Below are 19450 nucleotides of genomic sequence, written 5' to 3'. Positions count from 1 at the left end.
GATCAAGGTGAGTGAAGTTACAGAGCCTGATGAGCAGAATGCATACTATGTGGGGGCAGTGAATGCAGACAAGAGAAATGAGCAACGGACAGTGCTTCTCATCAGTGCAACAACTGTGAAATTTAAGATTGACACAGGAGCTGATGTTAGCATCACGTGGGAAGATACTGGCTAATTGCTAGATGCTAATTCCAGATTGAGAACTAAAGAAGACCAGCATCTCACTACGCAGCCCAGGGGGTCAACTTGTCAAGGACATTTTCAAGCGAGCACTACATACAAGGACAAGTCATACTCCTTCCCAATATATGTCATCAGACAAGAGGGTGTCAGCAACTACCTCAGCCGTCCCACTGCAGCAGAGACGGGCCTTGTGAAATGCATTGAGGAGGTCCACGATGCATTTGGAAAGCAGGGCATGCTCAAGACGGAGCCTGTAATGATTCAGCTGCAGGGTCCCCAAACGCTGATCCAGAAGGTGAAAGAGGAGCCGCCCAGGATGGAGGAGAATGCACCATGGAGGAGTCAACGCGGTTGAATCTGGGTGAACCAAGCCCACAGATTGGTGCGCCCCGATGGTACCCGTCCTGAAGAAGACGGGAATGGTGTGTATATGTGTGGATCTAAAGAAACTATATGAAGGGGTCAAGAGAGAGAGATTCGTCTTACCTTCTCTAGAGGAGAGGAGTGGAGCAACGGTGTTCTCCAGCCTCGACACAGCCTCAGGGTTCTGCCGGATTCCCCTGCCCAGCGACAGCACCCGATGGACAACGTTCATCACTCCATTACCTGAGGCTTGATCTAAATACGGGCCGAGCTGTCCACCGTGGGCTGGCCAATGTACAAGGTGTTAAAGGTCCCATGGCATGCTACTTTATGGATGCTTTTATATAGTTGTCATAGTATTTGAAGACGGTCAAGAAATTCACCCTCGGTGCAGAATTACAGCCACTGTCCCACAATGAGCTTTTCACAAACGTGCCATTTTTTAGAGGTTGGTCAAAGTGGGTGGGGATGCGGCCCTGAGCACCTTTGCGGCCAAGGTACTATATGCTTGTGTTAACAGTGGATGAATAGCAATAGCTCAGATTCAGAATATCCTCCGGAGGCGCACACAGCTTTTGGCCATGTTCTCTAAATATTCTAGAACACTCCGGGTGCTCTGGCGGGAGTCCTGGAGCTCTATATCTAAATAATATCATATTATATAGAGATATCTATATAATATTATACATATTATCACGGCCAAAAGCTGTGTGCACCTCCGGATGATATTATGAATCTCACTTCCACATCAATCTGAAGTACAGACTGAACCAGGTCATGGAGGGATTGTTGCCTTTTGCGGACTCCTGGTTCTTCAACAACAAGACTCGTAGTGGGGGTTATCTCGGCCATGGTTGAGAAGAAATTGGGAAAGGAACTTTGGCTTTGACTCCCTGAAGTCCAGAATGAACCGCGACATGGAGGAGAAAGGGATTGTTGCCCGCGATTGCCGGAGCCCTACTGCCGAAGAGTCATGGAGAAGACAATCCCGGGCCACAATCGCGGGAAACAATCCCTTTCTCCTCACCCTCTTCCTCCTTCCTGCGTCCTACTTCCTGTCTGGGGTGGGGGATGGGGAGGGTAGAAGGGCTCACAGAGGGGTTAAAGGCCAGTGACCTTGTTCTCGAGTGCTGCGTTAATCTGCTGTAGCCACAGGGTCAGCTGTTTGCTCTGGGCTGCAGGGTCTTCATCCTGCGAATGGATGATCTGAGGGGAGAAGGGAGAGTTCGCCACGTCAGTTCAGCTTCAACGGCCCCACGTCGTTCGGCTTCTCCTGACAAAGGCCCAAAAGAATTTGGAAGAAAATTCATAAAAAACGTATATTCCGAATACGTCGAAATTTCCACATCCAAAATAGACTGGGAGTTAAAACACATGATTCTATTTTGTATTTTGGCAGGCATGACAAATAAAGAAAGACTTTCCTGCTCTGTGTGCTTTTGGGCTAAAGGGTGGAACTTTCTAGATTAGGTTACCAATCTGCACAGTAGTCTGCACTTATTTGATGATATATATCGACCACCTGGGTGTTCATAAATATATCCACATGAATACATCCCCTGAGCCGGAAGTCCTTCACCTCTGCTAATAAGTTTACCGACAGGCAGACAGAGGGGCAGACAGACAGGCAGACAGACAGGCTCCTATGTGAGTACTTCCCTTGATCCTTTGCACACACTTCAACAGTGCCTGAAATGCCAGCCAATGGGGCTCTGACGCAGCGTGGAACCCAATCTAAATCAACTCCAGCCAATCGGGCGCTGTGTTTCAGGGAGCGCTCAGCCAATCGTAGTACTTGCTGGCGTATTGGTACACCTGGTGCAAGGCCACCTGGCTGTTCAGCTTGACCCTGTGTTGCTGGAGAGGGGACACACACACACACACACACACACACACAAGCGCGATTAGAAATGTGGTATTAACGAACACACACATTTATATACACACAGGCACACAACTATATACAGGCACACACACACACACACAGGCGCACATACATCTACAGACACACACACGCTTTTAGAAATGTGGTTTTAACGTACACACACTTCCTGGCCCCACATTGAGTGTTTATGGAAATGTTTGGGTATAAAACGTATAGACTTGGACACAGCTTATGGACTTGGGCGAACCAATTTCAAATGCTGACTTTAGGTGTGTTTTTGTCAACTTTTTGTATGAAAGTCGTATTCGTATTTCTGTGGTTTCCATTTGAGTTATTAAAAGGCAAATTCTAAAGAGTGCAATCAAAAAAATCCTGTCGCCTGCGACAACGAATCAACATCAGGGGACACCTCAGGCCAGCGGAACCCTGCAGGCCTTTGTGACATCACCGCCTCTATATAAGCCACCGCTCCTCAGTCCAGTGCTCAGTGGGGATCAGACAGCAGCGACAGAGGGGTCATAGCGTTGAACTTGTTAGGAGATGCCTGAGAGATTCACTATGGTGATGACTAGTGGAATTGACGGACATGAGGGAGAACAGGAGACCCTAGGTGGTGACTCCTCCTCGCCCCCATCAGAACAGCGTCTGGGCCAGGTGAGGACGGACAGACACGCACACCAACCTCACACGCACACTTTTAGTGTGCAGATGTACATTTGTATTCTTTAAAAACTGTTGGTTGTACATGATTAGATTAAGTTAAGGTCAAACTGACTTTTCTTTTTAAAGAATTTCAGACACACACACACACACACACACACAAACAAGCACGCATGCATGCACACACACTCGATTTAACACATTTAATATCAGTACTTTATAGAAAATATATAACATATATATATATGATATATAAATATGTTTAGACATGTTTTTTCTTTAACTTTTTCTATTGGAAAAACATCAAAATGATTGATTTATGCTTCAGCATATTTTAGCCATTTTCATTAGAATGTATACCCAAACATTCCGTCACCGCGACTACGTCACCTGAATCCCCTGGCCAACGGAACCCGGCGGCCCTCTGACATCACAGGGCCGCGCTCCTCTATATAAGCCAGCTGGGGTTACCCCGTCTCTGATCCCCAGCTACCTGGGGATCAGAGAGCAAGCACAGCGGCCACTGAGCCAAGTTAGCCAAGTGAGTGAGCGAAGAGATGGATGGAGAAGAGAGGGGTGAGCAAACCTAACGGTGATGATCTCCTTCCGACAGGGGAAAGAGGCCTCCCCCTATCCGGACTCCTCCTCCCCCTCTTCGGACTCCTCCCCCCCCTACCCGGTGTCCTCCTCGTCCGATGGGGAAGAACATATGAGACAGGTGAGCGACTGAGACGTCTTTTGGTTTCCTGTCGTGGGTCTTCAGGGTCGGTTCGTGTTTATCCTGACGCGGTGTGTTGAGTCCTAGATGGTGAACAGATGGTTGGAGGCAAATGAGGAGGGGGACGACCCGATATTGGTCGCAGAGTGCGAGCTGTCAGCACCGAACCCGGGCCAGACCCCCCCGGACCCAGGCCAGGCCTCCCCGGACCCAGGCCAGACCTCCCCGGACCGAGGCCGGACCCCCATGGACCCAGGCCAGACCCCCCATGAACCTGGTGAGCTCACTGCATTGTTGTGTTTACATGTTTTTCTGTGTGTACCTGCTTTTGTGTGTGTTTACCTGCTGTGTGTGTGTGTGTGTGTGTGTGTGTGTGTGTGTGTGTGTGTGTGTGTGTGTGTGTGTGTGTGTGTGTGTGTGTGTGTGTGTGTGTGTGTGTGTGTGGTTTGCATTTGTCTTTTGAGTTTTATGTCGGCATAATCACGAAACATTGACTGACGACTCTCACATTAACAGTCACTAAAATACATCCCACAACAGCAACAAACACACAACAGTCACTATGGTCATCATTGAATACAATTTTGTCGTTCATTTCTGACAGGACCCCAACACCAGGGAGAGGGCTCAGGCCCTTTGGGGGCCTGGCTGCCTCCCAGAGTCTGGCCCCCCAGAGAGGACCTGGCCCAGGCCATGGGGACCATGAGGGTGTGGGCGAGGGGACTCAGAAACAACAGGGTTGAACCAGCACCCCGGCTGGATGAGGAGGAGGAGAAGCCTCTGGGCCGCCCTTCACGCAACCCCTTCCTTGGCCAGACCGCCCCGGCCCCAGGCCAGACCGCCCCGGCCCCAGGCCAGATGCCCCATGAACCTGGTGAGCTCGCTGCAGTGTTGTGTTCACCTGCTTGTGTGTGTGTGTGTGTGTGTGTGTGTGTGTGTGTGGTTTGCATTTATCTCTTGAGTTTTATATGTCAGCATAATCACAAAATTGACTGACCGACTGTCTCACTGTCTCCGACAGCAGACACGCCCCCAAGAAAGGATCTGTCCCAGGTCATGGGGAACGTGAGGGTCTGGGCGAGGGGAATACGAAGGCAGAGGGTTGAAACACTAACCACCACCCTGCCGGATCAGGAGGAGGAGAGGCCTTTGGGCCGCCCTTCACGCCGGAACCCCTTCGGACGCATAAAGATGGCCTGGGCCGAACGCGCTACCAACAGCCCCCAGAACAACCGTGAACATGAAGAGCTTGTCAACAAGGCTGAGGAGGAAGTAGAAGCCAAACAGGAGGCTGAGGGGAAGGGTATCAGGCATCGGTTCAACAAGTGGCTGAACCTCAGGTTGAAGGGGCGCCTGCCAAGTGTGGCTGCCCTGTTCAAGTGTGGGGCGTATGTCCTGTAAAAAAAAAAGAAGAAAGAAAAATATCTATTTATCATGCAAAAAACACAAATAAATATTATGCACGATAAAATGCATTACGGCACCATTGTACAGACCTGATGGCACCCCGACCAAGTCCACATCGATGTGACATCACACAGGAGTGAAACCACAGCTTTGTCTGAGCCCTGTGCTGTGTACCGATAGCCAAGCCAAACTTCCACAATTACACTTAAACCTAGTACACTATCCACACTCACTAAGTGCGCTGATTTTCAGATGTCAGTGTCGTTCCAAATCGAATACTCCGCGGTGCACTTACCGGAAGTTACGATCGCGACTGCCGCCGTGGCTCTCCCCCACAATAATTATCCCGCTTTGAACGGTGAACTCTTTACGCATAGTAGCTATAAAAAGCTATAAAAGAAAAAAAAAGAGAAAAGGACTCCATTAATGCAGGCTATGTGGAAAATGCGCCGATGTTGGCTCAGCCTGGTTCCGCCTCTTCCCGTAGCTAAGATGGCTGCCGCTGAGTACGAAAAGTGTGCATTTTCCATGGACATATTATAGAATGGAAACCAGATTCCGAAATGGCGCCCATTCATTCCTATGTAAACGGCGCAGGGCAACATCAAGGAGAGATATGCTTCCGCATCATGGGAGCCTAGCCACGCCCTAGTCATGACGTACCGGATGCAGAAATATTCTTGTTCTTTAGCATTGTTAGCATTGTAAGTTAGCTTCATAAATATGACAGATTGCTCCATATAACATATAATACCAACAACATAGTAAATGTATGTTGGCCTAGAAAACAATACAGTTCAATGTTATTGCTTAAGAAACAGATTCCATCCAACTATTTACGAAAAATGCTTTCAATAATTTATATACAAATAAATGGTTACATATCAATCTGCAACGAGGTTGGAGTAGCCTACCCACATAAATATTTGTAATGGGCCTACACCAACATTGTTAACTGTCATACATAGCTAAACAAGCAAATGAAAAATGTAATACTTACACAACTGAAATGTTTATGAGGCTATTAACAATATTATGAAAATGATACTGTAATGCACCCGTTCTTTGTCTTTGGATCTTTAATAAATGGATCAATAAATGCTGAATCGCAATGATCGCAAGCAGAGCAACGTGAGAGTCATTGAGCAGCAGCTGAACCAGTGTAAAAATCCCTTTATCACTTTTGGTGATAAAAAGTCACCACAGCACCTAAAAACCTTCAACGTCATTCATGTTAAAGGTTGGGTATGGAATTCTCTTTTTTGGCCAATTTTGCAAAATTACTAGAAATCCTTATCATAACCCACTTACAGCCACTAAGTTAGAAGTTCTGACATGAAAATTAAACAAGTCAATCATCTGTGGAACGGGCAGGGCTCGAAAAACTCCAGCCAATGATTTCCAGAACCACCGAGTGGCATTGGACAGTAAGTACGTCAATCAAACGGTCCGCGCGTGAACTCTTCGTGCACGTACTCAAAGCTTGTGACCCAGAGCAAGCTTCTGTTTGTTATTATCCTGCGGTAGCTACTGGAGCTAGCTAACTAGCTAATCCACATCTGGACCTAGCACTAGAAGACATCCCTAAACTCCAACCTAGCTAGCCTGGCTCGCTCTCGCGCGTCTGTGTTCGTACTCGTGCATGATTGCGCTTCCATGTACTTGGAATGGGTGGAGTCAGAGTCAGCGTTGAAGGAGAGGGGGTAGGACCATTTGAGTTGTGTGTTTTCAAAATCTGCTGGCGTTTCGCAAATCTCATACCCAACCTTTAGTAGTAGGAAAAACCTTGGACACGAGAAGTTAATGGTGCCATGCACTAGGCCCTCTCGAATGCCGGGCCGAACAACATTTGTTTCACTACGACTCCTTTCAGCTGCCCACCCGTTCCTCCTCCAGCAAAAAATAATAACATAAAACGGCTAATGAAACGCTTGAGGTGGCGTTTTGAAAAGAGAAAAATTAAAAAATTTTAGTACATAAAGGTAATTATGAGCCTTGGATTGATATCCAGTCATTTTTTGCGGAGACACATTCCTGTTCCCCACTTGTACTGGAGTGAACGGAGATATCTACCTCTGGGCCCCTTGAATAGAGGGACCCGTCCACAGTCAGCTTAAACAGCTGCAATACAAGGCTTGACCGCTGAGCACTGGTGGATTGCGGAAGTATGCACTGTTCCTGGGGGCTTGGTATTTACCCACACTCCGAGGTTTGGCCGTTTTGAGTACACCATCCGGGTCCTTTCAGTACACTCATTTTCGCCCGATCTTAATTGGAACGGCCTACGTACTCAAACTAAGTATAGTGAGTACTGATAGTTTGGAAATTGGAACACAGCACTGGTGAATTTAAACAAAGTATTGAAACATATGATGGGACTCAACCAATTCCTCATCGGTGTTGCATCACACTGAGCTGTGTAATACTTTTTTTAAATTCACCTTGTCTGGGACAAAGCTGTGGTTTCACTCCAGTGTGATGTCACATCAATGTGGACTTGGTCTGGACCCATCCGATGTTTGACGTACATTCTTTGTCTGGGCCCAGGTGGATTCAACAAAGTATACGTCAAATATCTGAAGTGACCCGACCAGGTCCACATCGATGTGACATCACACAGGAGTGAAACCCCAGCTTTGTCTGAGCCAAGGTGAATTTAAACAAAGTAGTCAAACATCTGATGGGACACAACCAAGTCCTCATCGGTGTTACATCACACTGAGGTGTGTAATACTTTGTTTAAATTCACCTGCGCTGGGTCAAAGCTGTGGTTTCTCCCAAGTGGGATGTCAATCAATGTGAACTTGGTTGGGTCCCATCCGATGTTTGACGTACATAGTTTTTTTCATTCACCTGGGCCCCAAATGCCAATTCATGTAAATAAAATAAAATAAAAATTGGTGCCCTCACTTTAACGCGTTAATAATGGCGTTAACACAAGCCAATTTTAATGGCGTTCATTTTTTTATTGCGCGATTACCGCTCTTTTGGCTTGGCAAACGTTGTCGTTTTTTCACCTGCTGTCTAGCAACAACTAGTCACGTTAGGAAAACTACAACACCATACCGGATCCAGCTACACCGGAAACAAAACAACAAGCACGCCGCACAAACTTGTTGGGGCAAGCAAGGATACGGAGCGGATGTAAAATTCCTTAAAAGTGTGTGTCACTCTGTTCGAGCCTGCGCGAGAGTTCAATGCTGTTACGTCTTTCTGACCAATCGCAGATCAAGGCCCACCTGGGCTGTACCATTTTGGGAGGGACCGCTCAGTTACTCCCCTCTAGACAAAATCAACTTGGTTGCGACGTTGGCAGTTTGTGAGTGTTGCGTCTGTTGAGATAGTGAGAGGTTGCGGGCGCACAGCTCAGGCTGCCGGACGGCACTGCAAGGAATTCGGCGTCACACTAATTTAAATTAAGCTTCATCTTTGAAATTAGCCGAAGGGAAAACTCAGCCTTATGATAATGACCACCTCCATAATGAGGACAAGAAGTTTAAATCACAGATATGTTTGGTTGAGAACAAAATAATATTCGGTTTTTTGTATTGTATGGGGGAGTTTATTAAAGGTCCCATGGCATGCTTATTTATGGTACTTTTATATAGGTGTTAGTGGGCCCCTAATACAGTATTTAAAGACGTTCAAGAAATTCAGCCTTGGTGCAGAATTACAGCCACTACGAGCCAGTCCCACAATGAGCTTTCCACAAAGGTGCCGGGTTTTAAAGGCGGGTCAAGATGGAGGCTGGGGCTGTGGCCCTGAGCAGCTTGCGGCCACGGTACCATGCGCTAGTGTTTACAGTGGATGCATCGTTATGGCTCGGATTCATAATATCATCCGGAGGCACACACCGCTTTTGGCCGTGTTCTGTAAATATTCTAGAACACTCTGGGTGCTCCGGTGGGAGTCCTGGAGCTCTATATCTAAATAATATCATATATCTATATAATATAATATATATTATCACGGCGAAAAGCTGTGTGCACCTCCAGATGATATTATGAATCTCAAACGACTGCGTCGGATTCTGCAACGTATCTGGTTCTTACACTTCCACATCAATCTGAAGTACAGACTGACCACGACATGAGAAAGGGATTGTTGCTGTTTGCCGACTCCCGGTATATATTTCCACAACGAGACTAGTAGTGGGGGTTATCTCGGCCATGATTGAGAAGGAATTCGTGGAAAGGAACTTTGCCTTTGTCAAAGCCACCATTCATAGCCACAATACATGACGACATCAAGGTCTCACAAAATGTAGGGAGACGCCGAAGATGCCGCTGTCTGGTGACAGTTCTCGAGCCCTGATTTCCAAGCCTTAGTCTGTGAGCAGAGGTTGGTGAGGTGGTGTCCAAGTTATGTGTAACGATGACACATTTCAAAGAGGGAGAGGACACCCTTTTCTCCTTGCTGTTTTTTGTCAATATTTGTCTTCTAGAACTCTTGCTGTAATGGGTCCGTATTGTTGTGAGCACTTGCAATGAATGGCTGATCGATTGTGAAAATGAATGATAGCTAAAACAACAGAAGAGATGATTCCCAAGCTCTTGCTCCACCACCACCACCCACTACCTCCACCACCACGACCACCACCACCACAGCAGGCTCAAAGCGCACCCTCATGCTGCCTCCACCACCACCACCACCACCACCACCACCACCAACCCGGGGGAGCAGTGGAAGCTAGCTCCCACATGGGACCGGCCTCTCATTCCTTCCCAACACAAAGATCTTAAAGTCTGTAATGACTGAACGGCAGTACAGTCAGTCAGAGCTTTTCCCCTCCAGGCCCCTACGCCCTGCGTCTGTTGTGCGTCATGCTCCCTCGCCCTCCCCTCTTCAGCCTAGTGGCTTTGGGGGGGGGGGGGGGGGGGGGGGGGGGGGGGGGGGGGGGGGGGGGTTATGATGGCATAGCCTCGTGTACCAGTCCCCTAGACCCAGACTGTTACCCCTCTTCCTCTTCCCTTCAGTCTGTCGGCTATCAGGAGACGGTGGGGCTGTCCACGATGCTCAAGGCTCCCTGATGGCTTGGAAGCAGCACATGCGTTTTACCGACAAGGTTGGACTACACACTCAGGTGGGGACATCCCATTCAGTTCAACCACCCAACCATTTTGGGGTTGCTGGAGACAAGGGTGCCGGTCAACGTTGCAATTGCAGCTCTAGCAGCAGAGGTGGCTTGTCTCTTGTGGCCCTGACACATCATTCCGACTGCAGATCGTCGGCAGAAAAGGCAGTCGGACCGATTTGTTCATGGCCGATTCAACATGTGCAATCAGCGGAAAAGAACCCAGACGGGCTGGAAAAGATCACCAACGGCTTTGACGACAGACGATCGAACAGCACACACTGGACAAACTCAGGTCACCGAGCTCGCCAGACTGTCCGACGACCGATAATTTAGTTTGTGTGTCAGGGTCTTTAGAGAAGGTGGCCATCATTATTCTGTTTAACAATGCATGTAGAAGTTTGAAGTGTAAAGTTTTAGTGTGTTCCCCGTTCACAAAGGCCAAGCAACTAAGCCATTACTTGTACTCACACATTCACTGTGTATATATATAGCTACTTAAACCACTTCTGCACTACTTATTGCTAATACTGCTGCTCATGGTCATATCTTCTTCCGTAAACATCTTAACATTTTCATCACCACTACTCTTCTGTTAGTACTGTACACACAGCAAATATCTTATTTATTTCTATATTCCACTATATATACATACCCTGCTTTTTCCAGCTTTTTTTGCACTTATTTTGAGATGCTGAATTTCATTTAGATTCATTAGATTAAATTTGTTTAATCTAATCTTCTTTTTTTTCATTCATATATATTTATGTCACTAGTGTACTCATATGTATACTACTTTCCATACTGTACATACCATAGTGTATTCATATTTCTACTGTCTATACTGTACATATCTTCCATCGTGTATTCATCCTTATACACACCATACCTTAACGCAATTGTTTGTAGGCCTACTTGCATCTGCACTATATAAATACACAAAAAATCTCTACTGCCTAACGCTATTGCTGCTAATGTTTATAGTATTCTAATGTATACATCTTAACATACGCATCATATCTGTTCTACTGTCAATAATGGTCATACTGGATGTAAAATATTCCAAGTGTGCATGCTCCTTACTTTCCGTCTTTTGAGAATCTGACCATTAAACTCCATTTTGGGTACATCAATTCTATGCAATGACAAGCAAGCAAATTATGTAGCAGACGAAAAATTAGCCAAATTACATCAACTTTTTTTTTTTTACCATGTTACCTTTCCAAAACACATTGCATTAACGAGTTATTGGATCTCACCGTGATCCACAGTCGGGACTGTTGCTGCTCCGATCTGCCCAACTGCTCCCCTCTGCAAATCCAAATCATGACACAGCAGATAAAAGTTGACCTCAGGAGCACTCTACTGGTCAAACTAGGTAAGGACATCTACTAGCAGACTGATGGCTTTCCCCTTTTACTTGAATCGCCCATAACAGCCAGTCAGACATAAATGCAGATACGAAATATCTACAGAAGGGGAAGGGGCATGTGGCTTGGCAAGTGTGATTTTTCGAAATTTTACTCTTACTTACCAGGGGCTGACTGTGACGTTTTGTGTCACAGTCGGCCCCTAGCTGCCCCAGTTGAGTTGTCAACGTTTTTGCGTCGCAGTCGATGTTGTATCTAAACATTGGCAACTTTTTAGATAGAATAGACTGGGCTCCAGCATCCAATTGTCAGCCACTACACATCCACTCCTATGAGGGCGAGCTCAGCACTGGGTGACTGCCTGCACTTTGTCTAAAAAAAATCTTCTGGTTCCTCATCCACTGCGTGCACTTTTTTCTTTGTGTCTTCTTCAGCCGTGCAGTATCTCTCTGTCTCAATTTTTTTTCTTTGTATTTTATTTTCTAGTTTCAGGGGCTTCCAGCGCCCACCACGAGGTAACGTCCGGGGGAAGAAAAATCATCTGTGCGCACGGATTCGGTGCTGGGATTTTCCGTCTGCCATTGTGACAGCGAACCCACATCTGACAGTATGACTGAAAGTAGGGTTTATCTTTTCGCATTTGACTACACCGTTGCGTTGGTTTTACAATAATTTCAGAGCTTTCTCATCTCGTGTGTCTGATGGAGTTGCAGTATGAAATAAAGCCACTCCAACCGCTGTTTTCCAATGGTGTCCGTAGAACTCATCCGAGAGTAAGCCTATCACTGTGGTTTTCATGAATATTTTGTAAAATGTTGATATTTTTTTTAACTAAATATTGTTATCTAACATATATTGTTGAATATATTGATTCCAATTCTTTGAAATATGAGGGTATTATAATGTTTGTTCAAAGTTAACTATTCTCTGACTGAATGTTTGCCACCTATAAATTCATGCATTAGGCCTGTAATATTTGCAAACTGCCCCTTGATAAAGCTTAATTTTATAAAGGTGGTGCACTCTGGCCTACACTATCAGTTGCAAGAGATGGTGTACAAAATAATATACTCCATAGACTACTTACAAGGTGGTAGTTTTTTCATGTGTGGATGGACTAAGGAATAAGGAATAGTTCATTTCAAGCTGATCCGTACTCCCTGAAGTCAAGCAGCAGAAGTTAACGGACAATGTACAAATACTACTGGCCTATTTTTAGGTGAACTAAATATGCAAGAGTAGTCTTACATGTCAGAAACGTCATTTCAGAAACTTCTCCAGGCACCACTACACCCCCCCTGTATGTACCCCTTGATGTTGCCATGCCAGTAGTATCCCCTGACTCATGTGTATTGTTGTTTCTCCTACATTCGTTTTTAATATACTCAAGTATCTTAACACTACTGATTATATTTATTATTATATTTATAAACTGACTCAATTGCAGTTTGAACTCCTTTAATCAGTAGCTTGAGGTAATGAGACGGTTGAGCTTGTTTGTCTTTCATAAGGTTTGATAGTTCTGGGCCCAGTCTGGCTGCAGATGTTACCCGCCTGTTCCCCTGCTTTGTTTTGATGAGTCAAAGCTGAGAAGGTCACTTCACACATAGAAGTAGATCCCAAAGGCAAATGTTCATGCAATGCATGCTTTCCCATCTTAGGATATTCCATGTCAACATCACACCAAAACTCTGCAGATGACTTTCAGCATGTGCCATCCTATGCCCACGATCAGAGAAGGAATCTGATTTCCCTGCAGGATGGCTCATCCTTTCATTCACACTGAATGTTCCTCCACCAATCCAGTTTTTCTGACACTGCCTCAATATCAGTGACATACTGGTTGAAATTGTGTCTGGTTTCAACAGATGTGCTACCATTTTTACCATAGGACATCTGCCAACAGCAGTGATGGCAATTGGTTCATCAGGCAATGGGAAACAGCTCAAATCTAGAATCCATTCACTTTATAATCCAAGTTCCATTGAACCCAAAAGCGTTCCCACTTTTATTTGTTTTACGTGGTCATTTGTCTTATATAACCGTCAACATAGTAATCTATGCAATTTTATCACTGTTTCTGAAATAAGTCCATGTGGAGCGCTGTCTGGGCAGCAGTTGACTGCAGTGTCAGCGAGAGAGTTGGGTCTTTCGGGCTAGGGTCGTAACCACGGGGATGACACACCCCCTACCTACAACTCTTAACCCAAAACTCATTTTTTTTCAATCTGACCTTCTGATTCTTGAAAATTATTAATAGATTGGAAATATGATTGTTACATATTCGCGTTCGTGTGTTGGGACCCCTATTTATATGGCTAGAGGCTAGGCTGTATATATTGCTACGTATTTAGTGTAGGCCTACTCCTGATATAAGCTAAATGCTAACAACAATGCTTTAAAACGATCTTTATCACATGCATATATATTCGAGGGACAGGTCATCCGTAAAGCCAACTAGATTTTAGACTGTAAAAGACGCCCCCTTCACCAAAATGTTGAGGTTCTCCCCTCAGGCCGGAAAATCAGAGTCCCTTTTTGCAGATGCAATAGGACCAAAAACTCATTTTTACCTGAGTAATTGAGTAACATTTAGCAATATCCTTGCTAAATGTGCACAATACTGAATTCCAGACTTGACTGTTGTGTGTTGTCTGTGTGTGTGTCTTATGTATATCGGTCACTGTTGATGTTTTAATGTAGGCTATTTCTTGTATGCTTTTACCTGTTAACCTGTCTGCAAACCAAGTTTCCCTTTGGGATAATATAAACCTACTACTACTACAACTGCACACACACACACGGGCATGCGCACACGCACACACACGATCTTACAAACCACCAGAAGGTGGCATCAGAGTTCAAGAAAACAATAAATACATATGCATGTGTTTATGTGTGTGTGTGTGTGTGTGTGTGTGTGTGTGTGTGTGTGTGTGTGTGTGTGTGTGTGTGTGTGTGTGTGTGTATGTGTATGTGTGTGTGTGTGTGTGTGTGTTTGTATTCCAATGTGAATACCCATGTACATTTTGATATAGTAATTGATAAAAAGACAAAAAAGTAAAGATACCTTTTCATCTTTCATATTTTTGCATATATATAATTTTTTATAATATATATATTATGTATATATTGTGTATAAATGGTCTTAATAATATTTTTATTGTGTTTATATTATAAAGTCATACTAAAATCAACAAACCGGCTTGCAAACTTCAAAACAAAAGTAAAATAGAGAATAACATCTTAAAAATCCTGTCATCTTTAAGCGGCAAAATAATCAAAACTGGTCAGACTAGGAAGGATTGACAAACAAACGATACAGGGATCACGTTGGGGGAGCTGAGGTGGTAAAAGGCTGTATCGGTCCCTTTGGACCCAGGCTTCAGGGCTGAATAATGCATGGCCACTCACAGAGTAATGAAGTGGAAGTGATATCTGGGAATACGGCTGGCCTGGAAGGGATCCCCGGTCTGGGTTTGAACAGCTCAATGGATCCCCAGCATGCCCTCTGTCTGTCTGCCTGTCTGTCTGCTCACCTGTCTGTCTGTTGGCCTGTCTGCCCCTCGGTTAGTCTATCTGTATGTCTGCAAATGTTTCATGACATTCACTCTGACATTGTTGGTCTGATAGACCTGCGTCCATACACACACACACACACACACACACACACACACACACACACACACACACACACACACACACACACACACAGACAGACATACGCGTCTGTCATCCTCTAAGCCAGAGAAGAGACTAGAATCACAGAATGATAACTGGAAAATAAAATGTTTTGTTGATAACTATGCAACAAGAACAGGCAGAAATGGAAAAAGACTATCTCTCAAACAAAGAATCACACACACACACAGCCATGCACGTGCAAATATAAACATACATACATGCACCACTACACCCACGGAACCCTTACCAAAGCTAAAAGGGTTAGTGTGTTTCTGTTTCACTTATTCTACATCATTGATGGGAAGAAAGTCCACAGCATTATTTTAGTCCTTGGACTCCCATTGTTCAGCAAGGTTCCTATTCGACATGAACAGAGCATGAGACAGTAGGCCCAGTTGTGTCTGTGACAGCAACCCTGGTCATATATGTGAATCAAACTAAAATCTGTAGAAATTGAGATTGAAAGAAATATAGAAAGATGGATCTGAAATCCATAAACCATCTGATGGAATGAGGGTTTTCAAATTGCCTCTTTAAATAGTACATATATTTCTTATCAACACGCTCTTTTCAATATTATATTTTGCAGCGATTATTTTGCCCTCAATTAGGTTTCATATGAAATATTTCCAAGTTGCTAAAAGCCTCCATCCCAACAACACCACAAAACTCCACATCAGCAGCAAACACACACGCACATATCCCATGCTGTCAAACCAGCTCAGAAACCATCTAGGAGATACGTTGAGTGAGCATCTCTTTGTTAAAATTGATTTAAACGTTAAAGTTTTCATACTTTCTGATAGAAAAATTGTCAAATGCGTCTCATTGTGATGAAATAACTTGTGATTGCAGTTATGCCTCTATTTTTAACTACACTGAAAAAATGTGGAGGGAAATTTACTAAGAAAAAGCTTGGTAACAAATTCCACAAAGACTTTAGTAGATGTTACAGAGAATATTTCAAGTAAGCTCTACATACAGTTAAGAAGTATTCTATCAAAAGGTACTCAATTTATCTTTACATTTGCCGTCTTTGTTACTAAACTGTACTCCCTATTCTTTAGTTTCATAATGGCCTATCTTTAGTCAAGCAAACAGTGTGACATTTTTAAAAAACAAAAAATGTATTATGTTTTGAAACACGGTTGCAACATATACAGTCTGGTGCATTAGTAGAAAGCAATAAACTGCTCCAATTTCTTAACAATATTGAGTGAGAAGCTCAGTCACAAACATTTTTCCAAAAACAAAATGCTGATCCTTCCACTTGCTGATCCTTTTTTTATCTCAAATGTTGTTGTTTTTTAAACTGCACTAATATTTGAAGAAAACACCAACATCAACTTCAGTACATCTGATATAAAATGTAAAATGAAAGCAAGAGAAAGAGAGAGGAAAGGAAAGGAACTGGAAGACCAGAATCAGGAATCCAAAGTCCCTTGTGAATAGCTTCTAGTACTGTGAGCGTCTAGCTAACCGTGTCAAGCATTACTGCATGAGACGAATGCAATACAAAATAACTAAATATCACACAGACTCACAAACACTTCAAAAGACACGCTACAAATGTGTATTTCATCTTTGGTGGGTAACTTAAAAGAGCCAGTGAACCCAAAACCTTTTTATTTTATTTATTTGAAACATGGTAATTGGTCTTCTATGATCATCTACCTGGTAATATATGCCATTGTATCACTGAAATAAGTCCCCTTTTAGGGGACAATGGGGTAAAATCCTCCGTCTGTACAATTCTCCCCAAAACACTACGTTCCACTCTGCTGAGAATGCAGGTGGCGTTCCTTTCTTGACGTCGGAGGGACTTTTCCGAGGAACTCAAACGTCTGGACCACCAAGGGGGTCCAGCGGCGCGTCTTGTTTGGACGTGGGGAGGTATGGGCAGCGGTGGACCTCGGCGTCCAAGAGAAAGTCGGGCTGACACCTAACGCCACGGTGTGTGTTGGTGGTGAAGCTCCGTCTGAGCAGTGGTTTTATTTAATGTCTGTGTGAGGCTTCCCGGACATCAATAGTATGACGCTACAGTCTTCAGGACATTCTCAGTCCTCTTGGATGGTTTCCTCGCAGACATCCTGTCAAAACATATGAATTGGTTTCCAGAAGAAATACAACGTAAATGTTTGTTTTTTTTCAGTTACTGAAAGAGGCGCTTCAAGGAGTTAACGTGGCCATTTAATCCTGTTTAATTTGACACTGATGAGGACAGGGTATCATTTAGGCATTATATCCTCTATTACTTTTTTGGTCCAAGTATGACTTTTGGTATGAAGGCAGCTCAGCTTCATAAAATATTTGCTTAGTGGAGCAGATATTAGGCTTTCGATTTTAGGCAAACTATCCATCCGACTGAAAAACTATCAATTCTGATACAACAAACAGATATTGTATCAGAATTAACAAATGAAATAGCGAAATTGTGAGGAATGTGAATAAGTAAATGGTATACAGTAAAATATTGGCTTTTATCCTTTCAGATCAACGAAAAGCAAATTCAATAAATCTAAATGTTAAACTTAATTAAAAGGACATACTTTTTTTCCACACTGACATGTGGAACTTGCCTGTAGAGATATCCATTTACAATTATTGAAGAAGAGACAAAATATGGTTAACATGGACACTACATTCATCAGAAAATGTCATCATTTTTCTGGTAGTCTTTGATGAGTTCCTCTGCTGATGCCAACGAACTCCATTAAGCAGTGGATGATGGCCTCTTCTGCATGTTGTTGTTTAAACAGAGAACTAAATTATTGAAGAGAACTCTCCATATTTTTTAACTCGCTCATGCATACAGAAAGCAAAGAATTATAAGAGAATGCCTCATCTTTACATTGTAGTCTAAAGTATTCTCAAAATACGAGTTAAGATGATGGTGAGAGGGAAGCCATACATTTATTTTGTTTGTCAGAAAACGACTGAGGTGTACAAGACAAGTTCGGCAGTTCAGAATGGAAGTTCAATCGGGGGGAGGTGAAAAGAGTTACAATTACTCTGCAGAGGTTGAAAATGCATCTGTAATGGCCTGATTACTATTATTACCTATTCTCAGTAAAGGTGAGCACTACATCATTTGACATAATTGTATGAACTTTACCTGACTGGTAGCCGTGATTGGCCGTACTTATCTCTCAGTACTCCTCCGTCGGGGTACCAAGTGGTCTGAAAGGGTGCCAACAAGTTCGAGCTACACATGCCGTCCGTTGATTGGTCGACAGAATCGTCACCTCCGTGCGACAGGGGGATAACAAAAAATACAGTAGGCCTATCCGCAAGGTACTTCTGGACAATGGCGAAAGCTTCGTTTATTGAGGAAATGATGCGCAAAAGTTTGCCGTCCTTCCTCAACGTCCTACTTTGTTGCTCTTTTTACTGTGTCCTGTTCTTCTTTTTATTGGATTTATTAGCAGGCTACACAGTGTCGGGCTGCTATGAGGTGCAAAAAGAAGACCCATGAGGGATTCCCGCATAGCATGTTTCCCATGAGTGAAACATGCTATGAGTGAATCCCGCGGCAATCACCATCCTGCCTAAACCCCGCCCTACCATAAGGGTACTGTCGGCGGTGGAAACGCGAGCCATCACTGAGCTGCGTGAAGCTGCACCTACACTAATGCCTGATCGTACTGGGCCTAAGCGCACCCGCCGGTGGAAACGTGCCATTTGTGAATCCACAATGGGTCTTCTTTTTGCACCTGCAACCCCACCTATGGTCCAAAATATCTCCCGCAGTTTGAGAGTGCAAGGTGGATCAAAAAGGTTTGCTCCAGATTAACTGTTGTATTCTTTCTGATCTCCTCTTTGACCTGAGACTAAAGCTGATGAAAACACGTGTCATGGGTTGTGCTGCAAAGAACAGACTGAATGATTACCCAGTTAATTAGGTATAGCTAGCTAAAATAAAATTATATCGAATACAGCAGACCTGCAGTATATATTCTTTATGAAGGTTAAAACTTTCTGTTTTTCAGTTGAAACTTTTACAGAGAGCGAGGTATTGATTCTGCATGGAATCTGGTTTGCGGTGCACTTTGCAACACACTTCTTGTATTTCACCACAAAACAACGGTAAATGTTACTGCAGCAAG

At 44.1% G+C, this 19450-nt stretch overlaps 1 protein-coding gene across 1 annotated transcript; it reads left to right on the top strand.

Annotated features, from left to right (window-relative positions):
- The first annotated feature begins 2932 nt into the window (after positions 1-2932).
- Positions 2933-5210, top strand: LOC115536078 (translation initiation factor IF-2). The gene is made up of 6 exons (XM_030347730.1): positions 2933-3085; positions 3705-3809; positions 3897-4086; positions 4414-4683; positions 4831-4874; positions 5001-5210. Exons 1-6 carry the CDS (start codon positions 2972-2974, stop codon positions 5208-5210), a joined length of 933 nt encoding a protein of 310 aa, XP_030203590.1. The 5' UTR covers positions 2933-2971.
- The last annotated feature ends 14240 nt before the right edge of the window (positions 5211-19450 follow it).

The sequence above is a fragment of the Gadus morhua genome, chromosome 22 (assembly GCF_902167405.1).
Source record: "Gadus morhua chromosome 22, gadMor3.0, whole genome shotgun sequence".
Lineage (NCBI taxonomy): Eukaryota > Metazoa > Chordata > Actinopteri > Gadiformes > Gadidae > Gadus > Gadus morhua.
Note: the sequence above shows the minus strand (reverse complement) of the source record. Positions and strands in the feature narration are given on the sequence as shown.